The 20,200-nt window shown below is 35.3% G+C and overlaps 1 protein-coding gene across 12 annotated transcripts in view; it reads right to left on the reverse strand.

The window, feature by feature from the left end:
• Positions 1 to 20,200, reverse strand: part of DYNC1I1 (dynein cytoplasmic 1 intermediate chain 1) — a 506,528-nt gene that overhangs the window by 364,732 nt on the left and 121,596 nt on the right. For 5 of the 12 annotated variants that reach the window (XM_082846464.1, XM_082846462.1, XM_082846461.1 and 2 more), the window contains exons 2-3: positions 6,611 to 6,674; positions 6,115 to 6,170 (exon numbers count right to left, since the gene is read on the reverse strand). Coding sequence is in view for 4 of the 12 variants with exons in the window: in XM_082846457.1 (XP_082702583.1) it covers positions 6,611 to 6,674 (64 nt within the window). In the remaining 8 variants the exon portion in view is untranslated. Of the gene's footprint in view, positions 1 to 6,114; positions 6,171 to 6,610; positions 6,677 to 20,200 lie in introns of those variants that run through there. The other 7 variants (XM_082846457.1, XM_082846458.1, XM_082846450.1 and 4 more) reach the window with 2 other exon arrangements.

The following is a 20,200-nucleotide window of genomic DNA, read 5'->3' on the forward strand; positions in this document are numbered from 1 at the left end:
TCTATTGTTATATAACCACTCCTCTCTGTCTCTGGTTATGTTCTTTCAGAGGAAGTCTATCTTATCTGGTATTATAGAGTCATTCCTGTTTTCGTTTGATTAATGTTTGCATAATATATCTTTTATGTTTATTCTTTCAACCAGTCTGTATCTTTATGTTTGAAGTGAGTTTTTTGTAGACAGACGATAGTGGGTTATGTTTTATAATTCACTCTGTAAATTTTTATCTTTTAATTATATATTTAAACTATTTACTTTCAATGTAATTATTTGTATGTTAAGATTAAAATCAGCAGTTTACTCTTTTTTTCCCCTTATTTCTGTTTTGTTTCTCTATTTTTTTCTGCCTTCTTGTGAATGGAACAAATTTTAGAATTCTATTTTGAATTATTGATCATGTCTTTGAGTGCATCTCTTTTGGTATACTTTTTAAAGTGGTTATTCTAGATATTACATTATATGTATATAACCCATCATGGTCTACTGGCGTCATCATTTTACCAGTTCAAATGAAATATAGAAACCTTACCTCCTTTTGTGTTCCCTTTTCCTCTCTCATTTATAATGTAATTTTAAAAGTATATTTTCTGAACATAGAGGACATATCAGACAGTGTTATAATTTTTGCTTCAACCATCAAACAGTTTAGAAAACTCAGTGGAGAAGAAAAACCTATTGTATTTACCCATATATTTGTTTACCATGGGGTTTTTTTGTTGTTGTCCCTCTTTCCTAATATTTGAAGGTTCTTTTTTATCATTTCCTTTCTATTTAGAGAGATTCCTGTAGCCATTCTTTTAGGGTAGGTTTGCTAGTGGCAAATTCTCTTAGTGTTCTTTCACCTGAGAATGTCTTGATTTCCTCGCCATTTGAAGGATATTTTCACTTGGTATAAAATTCTGGGTTGGCAATTCTTTTCTTTCAGCACTTGAAATGTGTGGTGCCACCTCGTTCTGGCTTTCATGGTTTTTGATGAAAAATCCACTATCATTTGAATGTTTTCCTCCTGTAGGTATGGTGACATTATCCTCTGACTGCTTTCAACATTTTTTCTTTATCTTTAGTTTTTAGAAATTTATTTATGATGTATATTGGTGTGAATTTCTTTAGGCTTATCTTGTTTGGAGTTCACAGAACTTCATGAATCTATAGATACACGTTTATTGCCAAATTCAGGATTTTTTCAGCTATTGTTTCTTAAAGTACTTTTTCAACTCTGCCCTCCTTATCCTCTCTCTATATAACTCTGTTGGCACAAATGTTACCTCTTCTTTTATAGTCCTACAGGTCCCTCTGACTCTGTTCACTTTTTAAGTCTATTTTTCTCTGTTGTTCAGTTGGAGTAATCTCAGTTGTTCAATTCACAGATCTTTCCTCTCTCCTCTCCACTCTAGTGTTGAGCTCATCCACTGAATGAATAAAAATCCACTGAATTTTTATTTGTTACTGTATTTTTCAGTTCTAACAATATAATTTGATTACTCTTATCAATTTGTATTTCTTTACTGAGACTATCCATTTCCTTCCTGAAGCTTTATATGTTTTTAAAATTTATTTTAAGCAGTCTCATGATTGCTTGTTTAAGCATTTTATCATGGCTTTAAAAAATTTTTTTTCAGACAGTTTCAACATTGCTGTCATATTGATGTTGACAACTATTTACTATCTTCTTTGCATTCAGTTTGAAGTCTTCCTGATCCTTGTCTGACAAGATTTTCGATTTATTTATTTATTTAATTTAAAGTAAAGTATAGTTGATTTACAATATTATGTTTGTTTCAGGTGCACTGCATAGTGATTCAGCATTTTTATAGATTATACACCATTTAAAGTTACTACAAAATAATGGCTGTAATTCTCTGTGCTGTACCATATATCCTTGTTGCTTATCTATTTTTTAGATAGTAGTTTGTATTTCCAAATCCCATACCCCCTCTCTTGCCCCTTCCCACTTCCCTCTCCCCACTGGTATCCACTAGTTTGCTTTATATATCTGTAAGTCCGTCTCTATTTTGCTATATAATTTACTTGTTTTACTTTTTAAACAACACATATAAGTGATAACATACAGTATTTGTCCTTCTCTGTCTTACTTATTTCACTAAGCATAAAAAATACCCTTCAGGTTCATCCATGTTGTTGCAAATGACACAATTTCATTCTTTTTATGGCAGAATAATATTCCATTGAATACATATACTACATCTTCTTTATTTATTAATCTGTTGATGGACACTTGGGTTGCTTCCAAATCTTGACTAATGTAAATTGTGCTACTATGAACATTGGGGAGCACGATCTTTTCAAATTAGTATTTTCATTTTTTTTCCAGATATTTACCAGGTGTCGAATTGCTGGGTCAAACAGTACTTCTATTTTTAGTTTTATGAGGAACCTCCATACTGTTTTCCATATGGATGCACCAATTTACATTCCCATCAACATGGTACAAGGGCTCCCTTTTCTCTACATCCTTGCCAACATTTGTTATTTGTGTTCTTTTTGATGATGGCCATTCTGACAGGTGTGAGGTTATATCTCATTGTGGTTTTGATTTGCATTTCTCTGATGATTAGTTATGTTGAGCATCTTTTCTCTGTTGGCCATCTGTATGTCTTCTTTGGAAAAATGTTCAGCTCTTCTACCTATTTTTAATCAGGTTGTTTGTTTTTCTTTGAAACTGAGTTATATGAGCTATTCATATATTCTGGGTATTAATCACTTGTAGGTCATATCATTTGCAAATATTTCCTCCCATTCAGTAGGTTGTCTTTTCATTTTGTCATGGTTTTCTTTACTGTGCAAAAGCTTTAAGTTTAATTAGGTTCCATTTGTTTACTTTGCCTTTATTTCTTCTGCCTTAAGAGACAGATCGAAAAAAAAATATTGCTACAATTTGTCAGTGTTCTGCCTATGTTCTCTTCTAGGAGTTTTATGGTTTCAGGTCTTACACTTAGGTCTTTAAATTATTGTTCATTTATTTTTGTATATGGTGTGAGGAAATGTAATCTCATTCATTTACATGTACCTGTCCAGTTTTCCTAGCACAATTTATTGAAGAGACTGTCCTTTTAAAATTACATATTCTTGCCTCCTTTGTCATAGATTAATTAACCATAGGTGTGTGGGTTTATTTCTGGACTCCCTATTCTGTTCAATTGATCTATGTGTCTGTTTGGGTGCCAGTACCATGTTATTTTGATTACTGTAACTTTTTAGTACAGTCTAAAGTCAAAGAGCACGATACCTCCAGCTTTGTTCTTTTTTCTCAAGATTGCTTTGGTATCCCTGTCTTGTTCCTTTAGAGGAGAGGCTTTTAGCTTTTCACTGTTGAGTATGAAGTTAGCTTTGGATTTGTCATAAGTGGACATTTTTGTGTTGAGATGTATTCCATCTATACCAACTTTGATGAGAGTTTTTTTTTATCATGAATGGATGTTGAATTTTGTCAAATGCTTTTTCAGCATTGATTGAGATAATCATGTGATTTTTTTTTATCCTTCTTTGTTAATGTGGTGTATCACGCTGATTAATTTTCAAATATTGAACCATCCTTGCATCCCTGGAGTAATCCCACTTGATTATGGTGTATGAACCTTTTTATAAGTTGTTGGATTTGGTTTGCTAATATTTTGTTGAAATTGAGAATTTTTGCATCTATACTCATCAAAGATATTGGCATATAATTTTCTTTCTTTTTTTTTACTGCCTTTATCAGGTTTTGGTATCAGGGTAATGGTGGCCTTATAGAATGAATTTGGGAGTGTTCCCTCCTTTTAATTTTTTTGGAATAGTTTGAGAACAGGTTTAAGTTCTTCTTTTGTGTGTATGGTAGAATTCCTCAGTGAAGCTATCTGTTCCTGGACTTTTGTTTGCTAGGAGTATTTTTACTACAAATTCAGTTTCACTACTAGTGATCAGTTTGTTCAAATTGTCTGTTTCTTCCTGATTCTTAGCATGCTGTATGTTTATAAAAATTTGTCCACTTCTTCTAGTTTATCCAATTTGTTGGCATATGACTGTCATAGTAGTCTCTTATGATTTTTTTTGTATCTCTGTGGTATCAACTGTTATCTTCCTCTTTCATTTCTTATTTTGTTTATGTGTGTCCTCTTCTCTTTTTTTTAAATGATTCTTTTTTAAAACCATTTTTAAAATTTTATTTATTTATTTATTTGGCTGCATTGGGTCTCAGTTGTGGCATGCGGGCTTAATTGCCCTGTGGCATGTGGGATCTTAGTTCCCCGACCAGGGATCAAACCTGCGTCTGCTGTTGGAAGGTGGATTCTTAACCACTGGACCACCAGGGAAGTCCCTCTCTTTCTTCCCTTCTTGATGAGCCTGGCTAAAGATTTATCAACTTTGTTTATCTTTTCAAAAAAACAGCTCTTGCTTTCATTCATCTTTCCTTTTTTTGTCTCTATTTTACTTCTTCTTATCTCTGATCTTTACTATTTTTGTAATTCTGCTGCCTTTGGGCTTCATTTGTTCTTCTTTTTCTAATCCCTTTAGATGATAAGTTGTTTATTTGAGTTTTTCTTATTTCTTGAGGAAGGCCTGTATCACTATAAGCTTCCCTCTGAGAACTGCTTTTGCTGCATCCCATAGATTTTGGAAAGTTGTGTTTCCACTTACATTTGTCTTGAGGTATTTTCTGATTTCCTCTTTGATTTCTTCATTGACCCATTGGTTTTTTAGTAGCATGTTGTTTAGTCGCCATATGTTTGCACTTTTCCCATTTTTCTTTCTGTAATTGATTTCTGGTTTCATACCATTGTGGTTGGAAGAAATGCTTGATATAATTTCTAACCTCTTAAATTTCTTGAGACTTGTTTTGTGGCCTAGCATGTGATCTATCCCGGAGAAGATTTCATGTGCACTTGAAAAGAATGTGTGTTCTTTGCTATTGGTTGGAATATTCTTTATATATCTATTTGGTCAACTTGGTCTAAAGTATAGTTCAAGTCCAGTATTTTCCTGTTGATTTTCCGTCTGGATGATCTATCCATTGTTGAAAGTGGGGCACTGAATCCCTACTATTATTGTATTGTTGTCTCTTTCTCCCCTCAGGTCTGTTAGTATTTGCTTAATATATTTAGGTGCTCCAATCTTGCATGTGCATATATTTACAACTGTTATATATTTTTAATCACTTTATCTTTAAATAATGACCTTCTTTGTCTCTTCTTACCATTTTTGGCTTCAAGTGTAACTTTAAGTATAGCTTATACAGCTTATATAAGTATAGCTAACCACACTTTCTTTTGGTTCACAGTTGAATGGAATATCTTTTTCTATCCCTTCACTTTGAGCCTATATGTGTCCTTAAAGCTGAAGTGAGTATCTTGTAGGCAGCATATAGCTGGGTCTTGTTTTTTGATCCATCCAGCCACTCTGTGCCTTTTGATTAGATAATTCAATCATTTACATTTAGGGTAATTATTAATGTGTAATGACTTACTAATGTCATGTTGTTAATTGCTTTCTGGCCATTTTGTAGTTTCAGTGTTCCTTTTTTCCTCTCTTGTTGTCTACCTTTATGAATTGGTGATTTTCCATGATGGTACACTCTAATTCTCTTCTCTTTATCTTTTGTGAATCTACTACAGGTTTTTGCTTTGTGGGTATCATGATGCTTACATAAAACATCTTATAGATTAACATTCCAGTTTATTCTGATAGCAACTTATCTTCAATTGTATATTAAAAACTACCCTTTTATTCCCTCCCCTTTTATATTTTTGACATCACAGCTTACCTCTTTTTATATTGTATATTTGTCACAAATTATAGTAGTATAGTTGTTCTTAATACTCTTTTTCTTTAACCTTTATACTATAGTTAAGTGGTTAACACACCATCATATTACAGAATTAGAGTTTTCTAAGTATGGCTGTATATTTAAGAAAAAGAAGAAGAATTAAATCTAAAATAAGTAGAATTAAAAAGAATGAAAAAGAATTAAAAAGAAATTAAAAAGAATTAAAAAGAAAAAGAATTAAATCTAAAATAAATAGAAGAAAATAAGTTATTAAAGTTAGAGCAAAAATCAATACAATTAAAAAAAATCAATACAATTGAAAATATAAAATTAATGGAGAAAATAAATTATACCAGAATTTGGCTCTTTCAAATGTTCAATAAAACTGATAGGCCTCTGGCCAGGCTTACTAAGAAAAAAAGAGAAAGGAAAGAAATTACTAATATCAGAAATGAAAGAGGAGACATAACTACAGAGTGTATTGATATTAAAAGAATAATAAAGGAATACTATAAACAACTTTATGCCCACAAATTTGATAACCTACATGAAATGGATAAATTCTTTGGAAGCTTCAATCTGCTAAAACTCACACAAGAATAGACAATACAAATAGGCCTGTTTCTATTTAATCAACAATTGATCACCTTCCAAAAAAGAAAGCACCAGGGACAGATGGGTTCACTGGTGAATTCTTTCAAACATTTAAGGAAGAAATTACACCAATACAATCTCTCTCAGAAGATAACAGCAGAGGGAATACTTCCTAACTCATTTTATGAGGCCAATATTTCCTAATACCAAAACCAGACAAAGACATTACAAGAAAGGGAAACTACAGACCCATACCTCTCATGAACAGATGCAAAAATCTTCAGTAAACTTGAAGATAGATCAATAAGAATTACACAATCTGAAAAAGAGACAAAAAGGCAATTGAAAAAAATGAACAGAACCTTAGGGACTTACAGGACAATAACATAATGTATAACATTTGTATCATCAGAGTCCTAGTAAAAGGGAGGAAAACATGTTGGGATGAGAAATTTTTTAACCAAAATGGTGAAAAACTTCCCAAATCTGGTGAAAGACATAAACTGCAGATTCAAGAAACTGAGTAAACCACAAACAAGATAAACCCAAAGAAGTTCATTTTAATATACATCATGATCAAACTTCTGAAACTAAAACAAGGAAGAAAAAAATCTTAATAGATCCAGAGAGAAACTACATATTTTAAATGACAATTCAAGTAACAGAGAAATTCTCATTAGAAACCATAGGGGTCACTGCTAATCCCTAACTCCCATTATAGCAGAGGCAAACTGTTATATATAGGCTGGATAAACAACAAGGTCATACTGCATAGCTCAGGGAACGATATTCAATATTCTGTGACAAACCATAATGGAAAAGAATATATATATACAGTTATATATATAACTGAGTCACTTTGCTGTACACAGAAATTAACATAACATTATAAATCAATTATACTTCAATAAAATTTAAAAATATGTAAATCAACTATACTTCAATAAAAAAAAACCCCACAGGGGTCAGCAGGAAGTGGCAAAATATATTTAATTGCTAAAAGGAAACAACTATCAACCCCAAATTTTATATCTAGCAAAAATAGCTTTCAAGAAAAAAAGGTGAAATAAAGACATTCTCAGACGGAAAAAAATAAAAGAATTTGTTGTCAGCAGACCTGATCTAAAAGAATTGCTGAAAGAAGTTGTTACAACAGAAAGAAAATAGTAATAGAAAAAACCTGGAACATCAGTAATAAAGCAAGAACGATGAAATGGGTAAATATAACAGAATATCATTCTTCTTATGAGTCTTTAAAATTATTATTAAACAGTTGAAAGAAAAATTATAATGTTGTCTAATAAGTAAATATCTACTTAAATAACACAGTAAGAAACTGGATAAAAACTATAACTAACTAAGCTATATGCTATTAACAGGAAATTCATTTTAAATATAATGATATAGTTAGGTTAAAAGTAAAATGATAGAAAAAGTATACCATTCAAATACTAATAAAAAATGGGAGTGGCTATATTAATATTAGATAAAGTAGACTTTTTAGATAAGGTAGACTTCTGAGCAAAGAAGAAAGAAGTGGTACATTACACAATAAGGAGGGTCAATCCACCAAAAAGACATCACAATTCTCAATGTGTTTTCACCAAACAACCAAGTTGCGAAATACACGAAGCAAAAATTGACAGAACTATAAAAGAGAAATAGATAAACTTACAAGTGGAGACTTCAACACTCCTCTCAGTAACTGGTATAACTAGTAGAGTGAAAATCAGCAAGGATATAGGAGAACTGAAAAATGCCATCAATCATTGGGATCTAACTGATATTTATAGAATACTCCACCCAACAACAGCAGAATACAAATTCTTTTCAATTGCACATGGAATATTCACCAAGACCATACCCTTGGTCTTAAAACAAGTCTCAACAAACTTAAAAGTACTGGAATCATACAAAATATGTTCTGTGGCTATAATGAAATCAAACTAGAAATCTATTAGAAGGAAAAGAGAAATATCTTCAAACCCTTGTAAATTTAACCACATGCTTCAAAATCATCCTTGAGTTAAAGAAGAACTCTAAAGGGAAATAAAAAATTACATTGAACTAAATAAAAATAAAAATATCCAAATGAATGTGTGGGATGCAGTTAAAGAGTGCTGAGAAGGAAATTGTTAGCACTAAATGCTAATATTAAAAAAGAAAACAAAGTCTCAAATCAATAATTTTAGCTTCTACTTCAGGAAGCTAGGACAGAAGAGCAAAATTAACTTAAAGAAAGCAGAAGAAAGAAAATAATTAAGACAATGGATATCAATGGATTGAAAACAGAAAAACAGTAGAGAAAAATCAATCAAATAAAAATCTGGTTGCTTAAAAATATCAATGGAATTGATAAAGCTCTAACAGGACTGACAGAGAAAAAGGAGAGAGAAGACACAAATTACCAATATCAGGCATGAAAAAGGGAATATCACTACAAACCTCGCAGATATTAAAAGGATATTAAGGAAACCCTACCATTGGCTGTACACACATAAATTCAACCATTTAATGAAGGGAATCAATTCCTGGAAAACCACAAGCTACAAAAACTCACCAAAGATGAAACAGACTATTTGAAGAGCCCCATAATTATCAAATAAATTAATTTGGTAATTAAAAAGCTCCAGAAAAAAAATCTGCAGGCCAAGATGTTGTCTGTGGACGCTGCTCCCAAACATTTAAACAAGAATTAACACCAATTCTATACAATCTTTTCTAGAAAATAAAAAAAGAGAAATCATCTCCCAACTCATTTTATGAAGCTAGTATTACCCTCATACCAAAATTAGACAGACAGTACAAAACATGAAAACTACAAACACAAAAACCGTAAAAAATATTAGCAAATTATATCTAGTAATATATAAGAATTTTGTATCTTACATACATAAGATATGTATATAAGCTATTTATAGCTTATGTGTATAAGAATTGTGTATTACAACTAAGTAAGATTCATTCCAGAAAAAAAAAGGTTAGTTCAATACTTGAAAGTGAAAGTAATTCAATATATTAATAGGTAAAGAAGAAAACCCACACAATTATATAAACTGGTACAGAAAAGCATTGAAAAAATTTTCAACACCGATTCACAACAAAATTCTCAGAAAACTAGGAATAAAGAGGCATTTCTTCAACCTCATGAAGAGCATCTACAAAACCCTACAGCTAACATCATAGTTAACAGTGAAAAACCAAATGCTTTCCCTCTAAAATTGAGAATGAGGAAAGAATGCTCACTCTTACTGCTCTTATTCAACATATTGCTGTAAGTCCTAAGCAGTGTAGCTAGGCAAGAAAAGGATATTAAAGGCATACAGGTTATAAAAGAGGAAATAAAATTGTCTCTATTTGCATATTACATGATTGTCTATATCACATCATAACCTTGTCAGCAACCTTTTTCTGAAAGGGACTAGATAGTAAATATTTTCAGCTGTAAATAGGCATAATGGTCTCTGTCACAACTTTTCAACTTTGCTATTGTAGCATGAAAGCAACCATAGGCAAAACATAAACAAATTAGCATGTTTTTATGAAAGTTTATTTACAAAAACAGACAATGGGCTGAATTTGTCACACAGGTATAGTCTTTAGAGACCTAGTCTACATTAAAAAACACCCTATAACTAATAAGTGAGTTTAGCAGGTTCAATGGATATAAGGTCAACACCCAAAACTCAATCATATTTCTATATATTAGTAATGAATAAATTGGAGACCAAAATTAAAAAAACAAAACCAATCAAAATCTCTCAAAAAATGAAATACGAGGCACAAGTCTAACAAAAGAGTTACAAGACTATATGCTACAAAGTACATAATGTTGGTAATATAAGAGAAGCACCAATAAAATGAAGAGAAACACTATGTTCATAAATTGGAAGCCTCAATGTAGTAAAAATGTCAGTTATTCCTAAATTTATCTATTGATTTGGTGCAATTCACATAAAAATTCTTACAATCTTTTTGTGGACATAGTCCAATCTTAACAAAAAATTCATATGGAATGGCAAATAAACTGGAGTTGGCTAAAGTATTTTTGAAAAAGAAGAATAAAGGTAGAGAAATCAGAATACCTTGATTTAAGACTTCCTGTATGGCTGCGGTAATCAAGACAAGTTTTTAGAAGTATAAACATATAGATCGTAGACCAGAATAGAGAACACAGAAATATACCTACACAAGTATGGCCAACAGATTTTTGACGAAGGTGCAAAACCGATGCGATGAAGGAAGGACAGCATTTTTAATACATTGTGCTAGAACAATTGAACCCGCATAGAAAGAAAAATGAACTTTGATGCAAACCTGTCACCTTATGCAAAAATTAACTCAAAATGGAACATAAGTCTACGTGTAAAAAGTAAAACTATAATATTATTAGAGGGAAACTTTCAGAAAAAAAATCTTTGTGACCTAAGGCAAGGAAAGAGTTCTTAGATATAATATCAAAAGCACAATCCATAAAAGAAAACTTGATAAAGTGGACTTCACCAAAATTAAAAACTTTTGCTCTGTGAAAAACCCTGTTAAGAGGTTAGAAAGATAAGCCACCGATTGGGAAAACACATTTGCAAATCACATATCTGACAAAGGTCTTGGATCCAAAAGATATAAAGAACTCTGTGAGTTTACCAGTAAAAACACAAACAATGCAGCTAGAAAAACAAAACAAAACCCACCAAATCCAGTTTGAAACAGACACGTAACCAAATAGGGAATATGGGTGCACATAAGCGTATGAAGAGATGTTCAATATCATTAACCATGCTGAGTGAAGAAAAGCCAATATCCAAGGGTTACATACCATATGATCCCATTTATACAATTTTGAAATGACAAAATTATAGAGATGGAGAACAGATCAGTGACTGTCAGAGGTTAGGGAGGGGGTATGATTATAAAAGTGTAGAACAATGGAGGGTCTTTGTGTGATGGAACAGTTTCATATGTTGACTGTGATAGCAGCTACCTGAGTCTATACAAGTGATAAAATTTCATAGAACTGCTGTATAACATTGTAAAGAAATTATACTCCAAAAAAGATGTTAAAAAAAAAATCTGGTAAAGCAAAAAAAAAAAAACTTCATAGAACTATACCCACACAGAAAAAGATCAGTACATGTAAAGAGTGATGCAGTCCAAGTAAGTTCTGTATCTAGTCAGTAGTATTGTGCCAATATCAGTTTCCTAGTTTTCACATTGTACAGTGTTACTATTGGGGGAAGTTGGGTGATGGGTATACAGGACCTTTTTGTACTATTTTCGCAACTTCTTGTGAGTTTATAATTTTTTCAAAAACGTATCAAAAAGGAACCACTGAGATGCCGTGACTACTGCCACCTCAACAACAAAATTTTATGCCAATGCATTTGAAAACCTAGATGAAATGGTCAAATTTCTAGAAAAATTTCCCACAATAAAAGCACTGAATAAATTCTACAAAACTTACAAGAATAAACTTTATTCAAGGGAATAAAAATGTGACATTTCACAACTCAATGTGAGTAATGTCATTAGTACCAATTTTGCCTCTCCAATAGAACTATATATACTGCTAAATTGATTTTGTTTTCTCCAATATCTTGTAATTTCTTAATTCTGTCTGTTCCAATGACTCATTCAGAGTTTGGTATTAAGGGATATTTCATGAATTCCAGTAAGGCAACTAGCTGGTGTTAGATCTCATTTGACCAAAACTCCTATTGATGTGGTTCTTCCAAACATTTAAAATCTTATCTTTTTCCTTTATTTATACTTGGCCATTTTTCCTGAAACTGTTGATACCTGTGGTCACGTATCTAGTAATCCTAACCTTTTTAGTTCAATTACATTTTAACAGATTAAATAGAAAAACATTTTCTCTTTTTTCTTCTTTCTTTTTCTTACGGTATGCGGGCCTCTCACTGTTGTGGCCTCTCCCGTTGCGGAGCACAGGCTCCGGACGCGCAGGCTCAGCGGCCAAGGCTCACGGGCCCAGCTGCTCCGCGGCATGTGGGATCTTCCCGAACGGGAGCACGAACCCGTGTCCCCTGCATCGGCAGGCGGACTCTCGGCCACTGCGCCACCAGGGAAGCCTGAAAAACATTTTCTAATATGGGAAGATAAAACAATGCCAAGTCTCTAGTTTGGAGCTCTAGGTTTGCTCTTTATCCTTGTTCTAAGCTTTTCCCTGGTCCCTTTGATTGTGATAGTTCATTCCTTCTCTCTGGTTGTTGGAATGGCAGAGGCTCTTTGTTTTGTGGCTGCATGACAGCCATTTGTCCTTACGTGGTCTTTTGTTCTGTCTCAGGGGTTGCCTGTCCATAAGATAGATATAATGCTTTTCACGTCCGTAATAAAGTCTGCAGTGGGTGTGTGTGGGGGTGTCTTTCCATTCTTTTCTTTTCTTGTTTTTTTCTTATCTTTTCTTGTCTTGTCTTTTCTAATAGATTTCTTATATGCTTTTTTCCTTCTATTTCTCTAAGTCTACTCTGGTACGCAATAATCTCCACATCTTTCAGCAGTCTGTGTCCTAACTGTGCCTATCTCAACTGGGATATCATTACACCCCACCTGTACTTTTAGTTGCTCCCAAAATTGTAATTATTTCCTGGGGAGATCCTGCCTTATAAATGTTCTGCTCTTCATTTCATCTCTGCTTGTCTGAACAACAATTTATTTTACATGTATTTTTTATGCCCAGGCTATCCTAGTTTCATCAGTATTGTTTTGCTTTTCTATAATCTTTCTGCAGTTTAGCTCTTAAACTGTTGTTTGGGGTCACCTAATTTTCCATCCTGTAAATATCGATTTCAGTAATGACTGTCTCTGTCTAGTGACTTTTATGGTACCTGAATGTCAACCCTCACTTTGTTTTTAACTTCAGTAATATCAAGGAACACGATATCCATATATGGCCATGTGGTTTATGATTCTCTAATTTGATGCCTGAATTCTTTAGCAATCTTTATCATTAATATCAATATAATATATTACTACTATATTTGCTGTATTATGTTTTCATTTTTCTGTGGTTGAGCCTATTTTATGTCCACTACAGCATAGATTTTCCAGTAATCATGACTAGTCACTCCCTGTAATTCCTGTCATCTGGAGTGTTGCAATGCCTCTTTAGAGTATCACTTGACCAGCCCAGAACCCCCTGGGTCATGAGCTTCATCACAATATTTATGATATGCAGCACCATCTGCTTGGAAACATGATTCTTTCTACCCTTGTTTTTTCTTAATTCTTTCTGGATCCTGCACTACTTCAATCATAATCATCACATCCTTTACTGTCTAGTTTTCTCTTCTCTAGTTGGTCTAAACATCATGGGAGCAGGGAATTACCCTCCTTCTATTTTAGGCTTAAACATAACTCTATATTTATTTTCTTTAAATAATCATTCCTGCCTAGTTTGTTACCCTAGTAAATATTTCTACTTACTGAATTACAAAACCTTTAAAATATATTCATAGTATAAAATTACTAATGAATTTCTCTCAGCTCTTGATCTCAGATTCTATTTTGCTTTAGCCTTACACACATACGAGAGCATATCACTCTAAAAATGTGGTGCTGTGCATATAGACATAAGGCCAACAGAGATTCCGAAGAACCTTTATACCCTGAAGGTGAGGAAAGGTCAGGCTCAAGTTTAATTATGGTCCCGAAGGAGAAAATGTCATTTTATTACGTGGATAAATACATGTTAGTGTCAGTTAGGTTAAAAAATGTTTAAACATAATTCGTAGTATTTTTCCAGAAAAATGAAACAGACACACCAAGAGTTTAAAAAAATGACCCCAAATCATGAGTGCAGTGAGAAGTGGGGAGATGAGGCTATGCAGGTTTGATATTAAGAGATTCAAGAAAGCTAAATTGTGCTTGGTGTGATGTGCTTGCTTATGGAAAGTTGAGAAAAGCTGAATATGCATCAAAGTGGGGAGTGCGGTGAAACAGGGTGAGTCTTATAGGGAGGTCAGCCTCGTGAGTGCAGTGACAGTGAAGGATACATAAAGTACAAGAATACACTGGCTACTGGCTATGAGAACTATGTGCCGGGCCCCATATCCACACATTACATGTATTCTTTCTAATATTACTCTAACTGTGCAAAAGGGCCAGGTTTGTGCGTATGAAGAAACTAAATATGTGAAGAAACTAATGCTCAGAGAGGCTGCAGTTCATTTACCTAAGGTGACACAGAGAAAATATTAAGCCACGTGTATGAGGCTCTGCAATCTGTACTTATCTCACTACTCTGCACTTCCTACCTGGTGTGACCTGTGTAAATATGTCTTTGAGATCATTTCATCAGTCCTTATTAAAACTTCGGCTTAGCTCTTCCACTGGGGGCTCAACATTCCTTCCTTCCAAGCTTTCTCAGAGAAAAACTGAAATTGACAAACCAAAATTCTCAGTTTGTCCTGTAGGTGCCACCATAACCATAGAATGTCTCTTTCTTGCTCGTCAGCTCTTATTTCTCAGGGCTGCGATAGACCAGGAATTCTAGAAAATGGAAGAAGTCAATTTACGTGGCTGATAGTTCATATTGGTAAGCTCACCCATGTGTTTAGAGTTCTGTAGCTCTAATATGCATTTTTCCTTGTTTTAAAAGACTTTTCTAATTTTTTGAAGAAAGACTATTTTACATGATACCAAGATCAGAAAGTATAAAAAGGTACATAATAATCTCCCTCCCACTGCCACCCCCATCTGTCCAGTTCTTATTCATGACCCCTCAAAGCAGGTAACCACAGTTATTAGCCTCCTGTATCATTCCAGAGAGTTTTCACACACACACACACACACACACGCATACACACACATAAATTTATAATCTTGCTTCTTTTTATTACACAAAGGGTAGCATATTATACAGACTATTATATAGACTATTCTGTACTTTGGGTTTTTTCCCACATAAACACATATATAGGAACTTTCTATAGCAGTGCATAAAGACCTTCTTTACACTTTTTAAACAACTGTACAAATGTACAATTTAAACACTGTACAAAGGTACAATTATTTATTGATGGGCATTTAGGTTGATTCCAGTTTTATTGTTTATTATCTTTTATTAACAATAATAAAAATAGCAATCTATATTTGTTTTTTGAGGCTGCCATAGCAAGTTACCATAAACTTAGTGACTTAACTCCATTTATTATCCACAGTTCTGTAGCTCAGAAGTCCACGTGAATTTGACGGGGTTCTCTGCTCAAGGACCAACAAGAACAAAGTTAAATTGTTGGCCCAGTGGGGCTTTTACCTGGAGGCTCCGCTTCCAGTCTTACTTGGGTTGTTGGAAGAATTCAGTTTCTAGGGGTTGTGGGACTAAGGTTCTGGTTTCTTCGCGGGCTGTCAGCCAGGAGCCACTCTCAGATCCCACATGTAGCACAATTCCTTTCACATGGCCCCTCATATTCCAACCAGCAGGGGCAAGGCATCAAGTCCTTCTCACTCTTGGAATCCCTTTGACTTCCCTTTCTGCTATCAGCAGGAGAAATCGTTCTCCTTTTAAAGAGTCATATGATTGGATCAGATCCACGCAGATAATCTCTCTATCTTTTAGAAATTCTTCTTACCACACTATCACTCATCTTGCACTTATAACATTTTTCTATGTGCTTTATTTATATCAGCTCACGTAATCCTCACCACAATCCATTAAGTTCAGTTGTTATTTCCATTTTACAGATGAATAATCTGAGACAGAATGGATAAGTACTTGCCTTCGGTCACAAAACTGTGAGTGATGGAATCAGGACCCAAATGCAGGCACTCTGTGACCAAACCTGTCCTCTGTGCACTTCCCCCTACTGCCTGTTGCAAATGGAGCCATAATGAATAATTCTTTGTTAGTCCTTGCATCAACCAGAGTCCTGCAGGAAACAGAGGATATGTTCAAAATTAACTGCTGAGAGTGTAATGAAACAATGATTTACAGAGGGACGGGAAAGATTAAGGGAATCTGTAAGGGATGGTGAAGATCAGATATAAGCTAAAATCCACAGGAGGTTGTTTTACCATCCCTAAGCTTGATGTGAAAGAGAAGAAAACTGTGTTACTTGAGGCTGGCAAGAGCTGGAGCTGGGGAAGGTGGCTCCTTCCCAGGAGCTGTGACCATAGAGGAACATAGGCATTTCCAAAATCACAGCTATGCAGGGAAGGAGGAGGGGAAGGCAAGGGTAAGCCCCTCACCTCCCTCTCCTCCTGACTTCCAGTGTCCTTGCACTGGTCAACTCCAAGTGGAAGCCAGAGGGCAAGGAAGCCTTGGTGATGCACTTAAAGCTTAAGTGCTTGGGCTCAGAGTAGGGTATAGAAGAGTAGAGAATGGTTATGAGTCAGGGGATTGGATAACATAGCGTCTTGGTGTCCTTTGGTCAGAAATTCAGTTTCAACCAGGGACCAGTAGCAAGCCAGGAGTGTTTTTTAAATGGATAACAGGTTGTGGCCAAAGAGGCTTTCATTCAAAACCCTCCAGATCTGCCCTGTGATGTTAGGTCTTGAAGACCATTCGTATAGCATCCCTATCTGTCACTGTCATGTACTAGTGGGTCTGCTGGATGGTAAGTCCCAAGAGCAAGGCAGTTACACCTTAGCCTTGAGGTGTGGTGTGCTGGATCTAGCTCATACTGGCTGGTGAGAACCAACGTGTAAATTTTCAGGAATTTTGTGAGTTAGTTGATGTCACTTTGGTAGCTCAGAATTAGCCGTGATGGGAGTACTTACACCATAAAAGGTAGCAAATGCTACAAATCAGGCTTTTTTGTTTTTCTGGAGAGCTGGTTATTAAACACTGACCAGTATGCCACTGGCCCTGGCCTTGACCATCTCCTGCTCTAGGCCCCAATAAAACTGATGGTCTTATGGGTTACCCAAAAAAGGGGTCTGGAGCAATGCAGCCAAACATGGAATATCTTGGCACTAAATTCCAAAGAAGCTCACTATATATATATATATATATATTTGTGTGTGTGTGTGTGTGTGTGTGTGTGTGTGTGTGTAGTACGTGGGCCTTTCACTGTTGTGGCCTCTCCCGTTGCGGAGCACAGGCTCCGAATGCGCGGGCTCAGCGGCCATGGCTCACGGGCCCAGCCGTTCCGCAGCATGTGGGATCTTCCCAGATCGGGGCATGAACCCATGTCCCCTGCACTGGCAGGCGGACTCTCAACCACTGCGCCACCAGGGAAGCCCAAAGCTCACTATATATTGTCCCTATTCATTTGCAGTGATGTTGCCAAGTGTAACAACTTGTATCTCACACAGATGTCCAGACCAGTTAATGCTGGAAACTTCAGCCATAGAGCAGGCTTCTGTGCTTTCACGGGGTTTATCTCCTACTCTATGTTTTACTGTATGGCATCAGGTATCTTCTAAGGTACTTATAGTGCTTGCTACTTCCTGTTTACCAGCTCCAATTAGCCATGATATTTAATGGATCTATGAGTCAAAATATTCTGATTACCACCCAGACCCTGTGACTTATTAAAGTAATCACTCCCATTTAATCTCTGATGGTCAAGCAGAGCCACTTGGCATCTACCATCCCAGAATCTTCTTATTCCCATTGAAATCAGCACCAATTCTATAGATGCATATCTCATCATTATAACATGCCTACTAAATCTAGCTTTTTAAATAGTGCTTTTTGCTTTTGCACAGCAGAGGAAACCAATGACAAAACAAAAAGACAACCTACTGAATGAAAGAAAATATTTGCAAATGATATGACCAATAAGAGGTTAATATCCAACATATATAAAAAGCTCATACAACTCAACATCAAAAAAATAAACAACCTGATTAAAAAATGGGCAGAAGAACTAAATAGACATTTTTCCAAAGAGGAAATGTAGATGGCCAACAGGCACATGAAAAGATGCTCAACATTGCTAATCATCAGGAAAATGCAAATCAAAACCACAATGAGATATCACCTTTCACCTGTCAGAATGGTTATCATGAAAAAGAACACAAATCACAAATGTTGGTGAGGATGTGGAGAAAAGGGAACCCTTGTACACTGTTGGTGGGAATGTAAATTAGTGCAGCCACTGTGGAAAACAGTATGGATGTTTCTCAAAAACTAAAAATAGAACTACCATATGACCCAGCACTTTCCTTACTGGGTATATATCCAAAAAAAACACCAAAAATACTAATTCAAAAAAGATACATACGGGGCTTCCCTGGTGGCGCAGTGGTTGAGAGCCCACCTGCCGATGCAGGGGACACGGGTTCGTGCCCCGGTCTGGGAAGATCCCACATGCCGCAGAGCGGCTAGACCCGTGAGCCATGGCTGCTGAGCCTGTGCGTCTGGAGCCTGTGCTCCACAACGGGAGAGGCCACAACAGTGAGAGGCCCGCGTACCTCAAAATTAAAAAAATAAAAAAAATAAAAAAGATACATGCACCCCAGTGTTCATGGCAGCATTATTTACAATTGTCAAGATATGGAAGCAACCTAAGTGTACATCAATAGGTGAATGGATAAAGAAGATGTGGTATATGTACATATCACAAAGGAATAATACTCAGTATAAAAAGAATGAAAATTTGCCATTTGCAGCAACATGGATGGACTTGGAGAGCATTATGCTAAGTGAAATAAGTCAGACTGAGAAAGACAAACATTGTATGACATCGTATGTGGAATATGAAAATACAACAGTGAATATATAGTGAATATAACAAAAGAAGCAGACTCACAGATATAGAGAACAAACTAGTAGTTACTAGTGGGGAGAAGGAAGGAGGAGGGGCAATACGGGGGATTAAGAGGTACAAACTATTAGCTATAAAATAAGCTACAAGGATATACTGTACAACATGGAGAATATCGCCAATATTTTATAATAACTATAAATGGAGTATACCTTTAAAAATTGTGATCACTATATTGTACACCTGTAACATATAATATTATACAGCAAGTATACTTCAATTAAAAAAATAAATCAGTGTTGCTTTCTAAGATGCTGATGCTCCCTTCATCAAGGCATTCCTTAAGGCTTCAGTAAATAAATGTCTTCTAGTTCTCTGGCTGCTTATGATTGAGGATGGGAGGTGGCTCTTCAACCTATGTATCAATACAATAGATCCACTTCAACATTCTCATCAACTTAACCTTTGAAGTCTGCCCTGTACATCTTGCTCAAAAATTCCAGCATCACAGCCTCATGGTAGACCCATTGCCAAGGCTTCAGAGAACCACATCCAGGTGCTTGAGCCAACACACTAAACCACAAATCCTTTGTGAGGATTCATATCAAAACATTTGGCCTGAAACAACCTTATGTTTCATCTAACACACTCAGAAGCAATACCTGTGTTTGTTTCCTAGATTCCTGCTAATACAAATGGAAAAGTATACTTTATCTCCTCCTGCAGAAGACCTTACTCTTCTCTCTTTGGGCTGTGCTGGCATTTAACTCTCACTATGGATCTGGAAGTAAATAAGGGATGGTGAGGATGGGTGGGGGAAGAGCTGGCTCCCCTTGTAAGATGACTGTCCCAAGTTAAGTCAACATAGGAAATTTATGAAAGGAAAGCCAAGCTTCCTTGGGAAAGAGCTGGGCTGCTTACTCAGACAAGGAAGATCCAAGGAGGTTTCAGTGTTCCAAATTTTCAGCCTCATGTCTAGTTTTCCAAATATTCCTATTCTAGGTCTCAGAATCCCACCCCCCCCTCTTTAACTACTGCCTTGGGATAACTTGAAGAGGCTGAACATTTAAATAGTGCTATTTCTCTGTTACACATATGGTTAGTTTTTGGACCTAATTTTTGGTCATGTGTGCCCTGTAGAAAATAATCTTTTTAAGGCCAGCATTGAGGCTTTTTG

Source organism: Leucopleurus acutus (assembly GCF_964270905.1).
Source record: "Leucopleurus acutus genome assembly, chromosome: 9".
Lineage (NCBI taxonomy): Eukaryota > Metazoa > Chordata > Mammalia > Artiodactyla > Delphinidae > Leucopleurus > Leucopleurus acutus.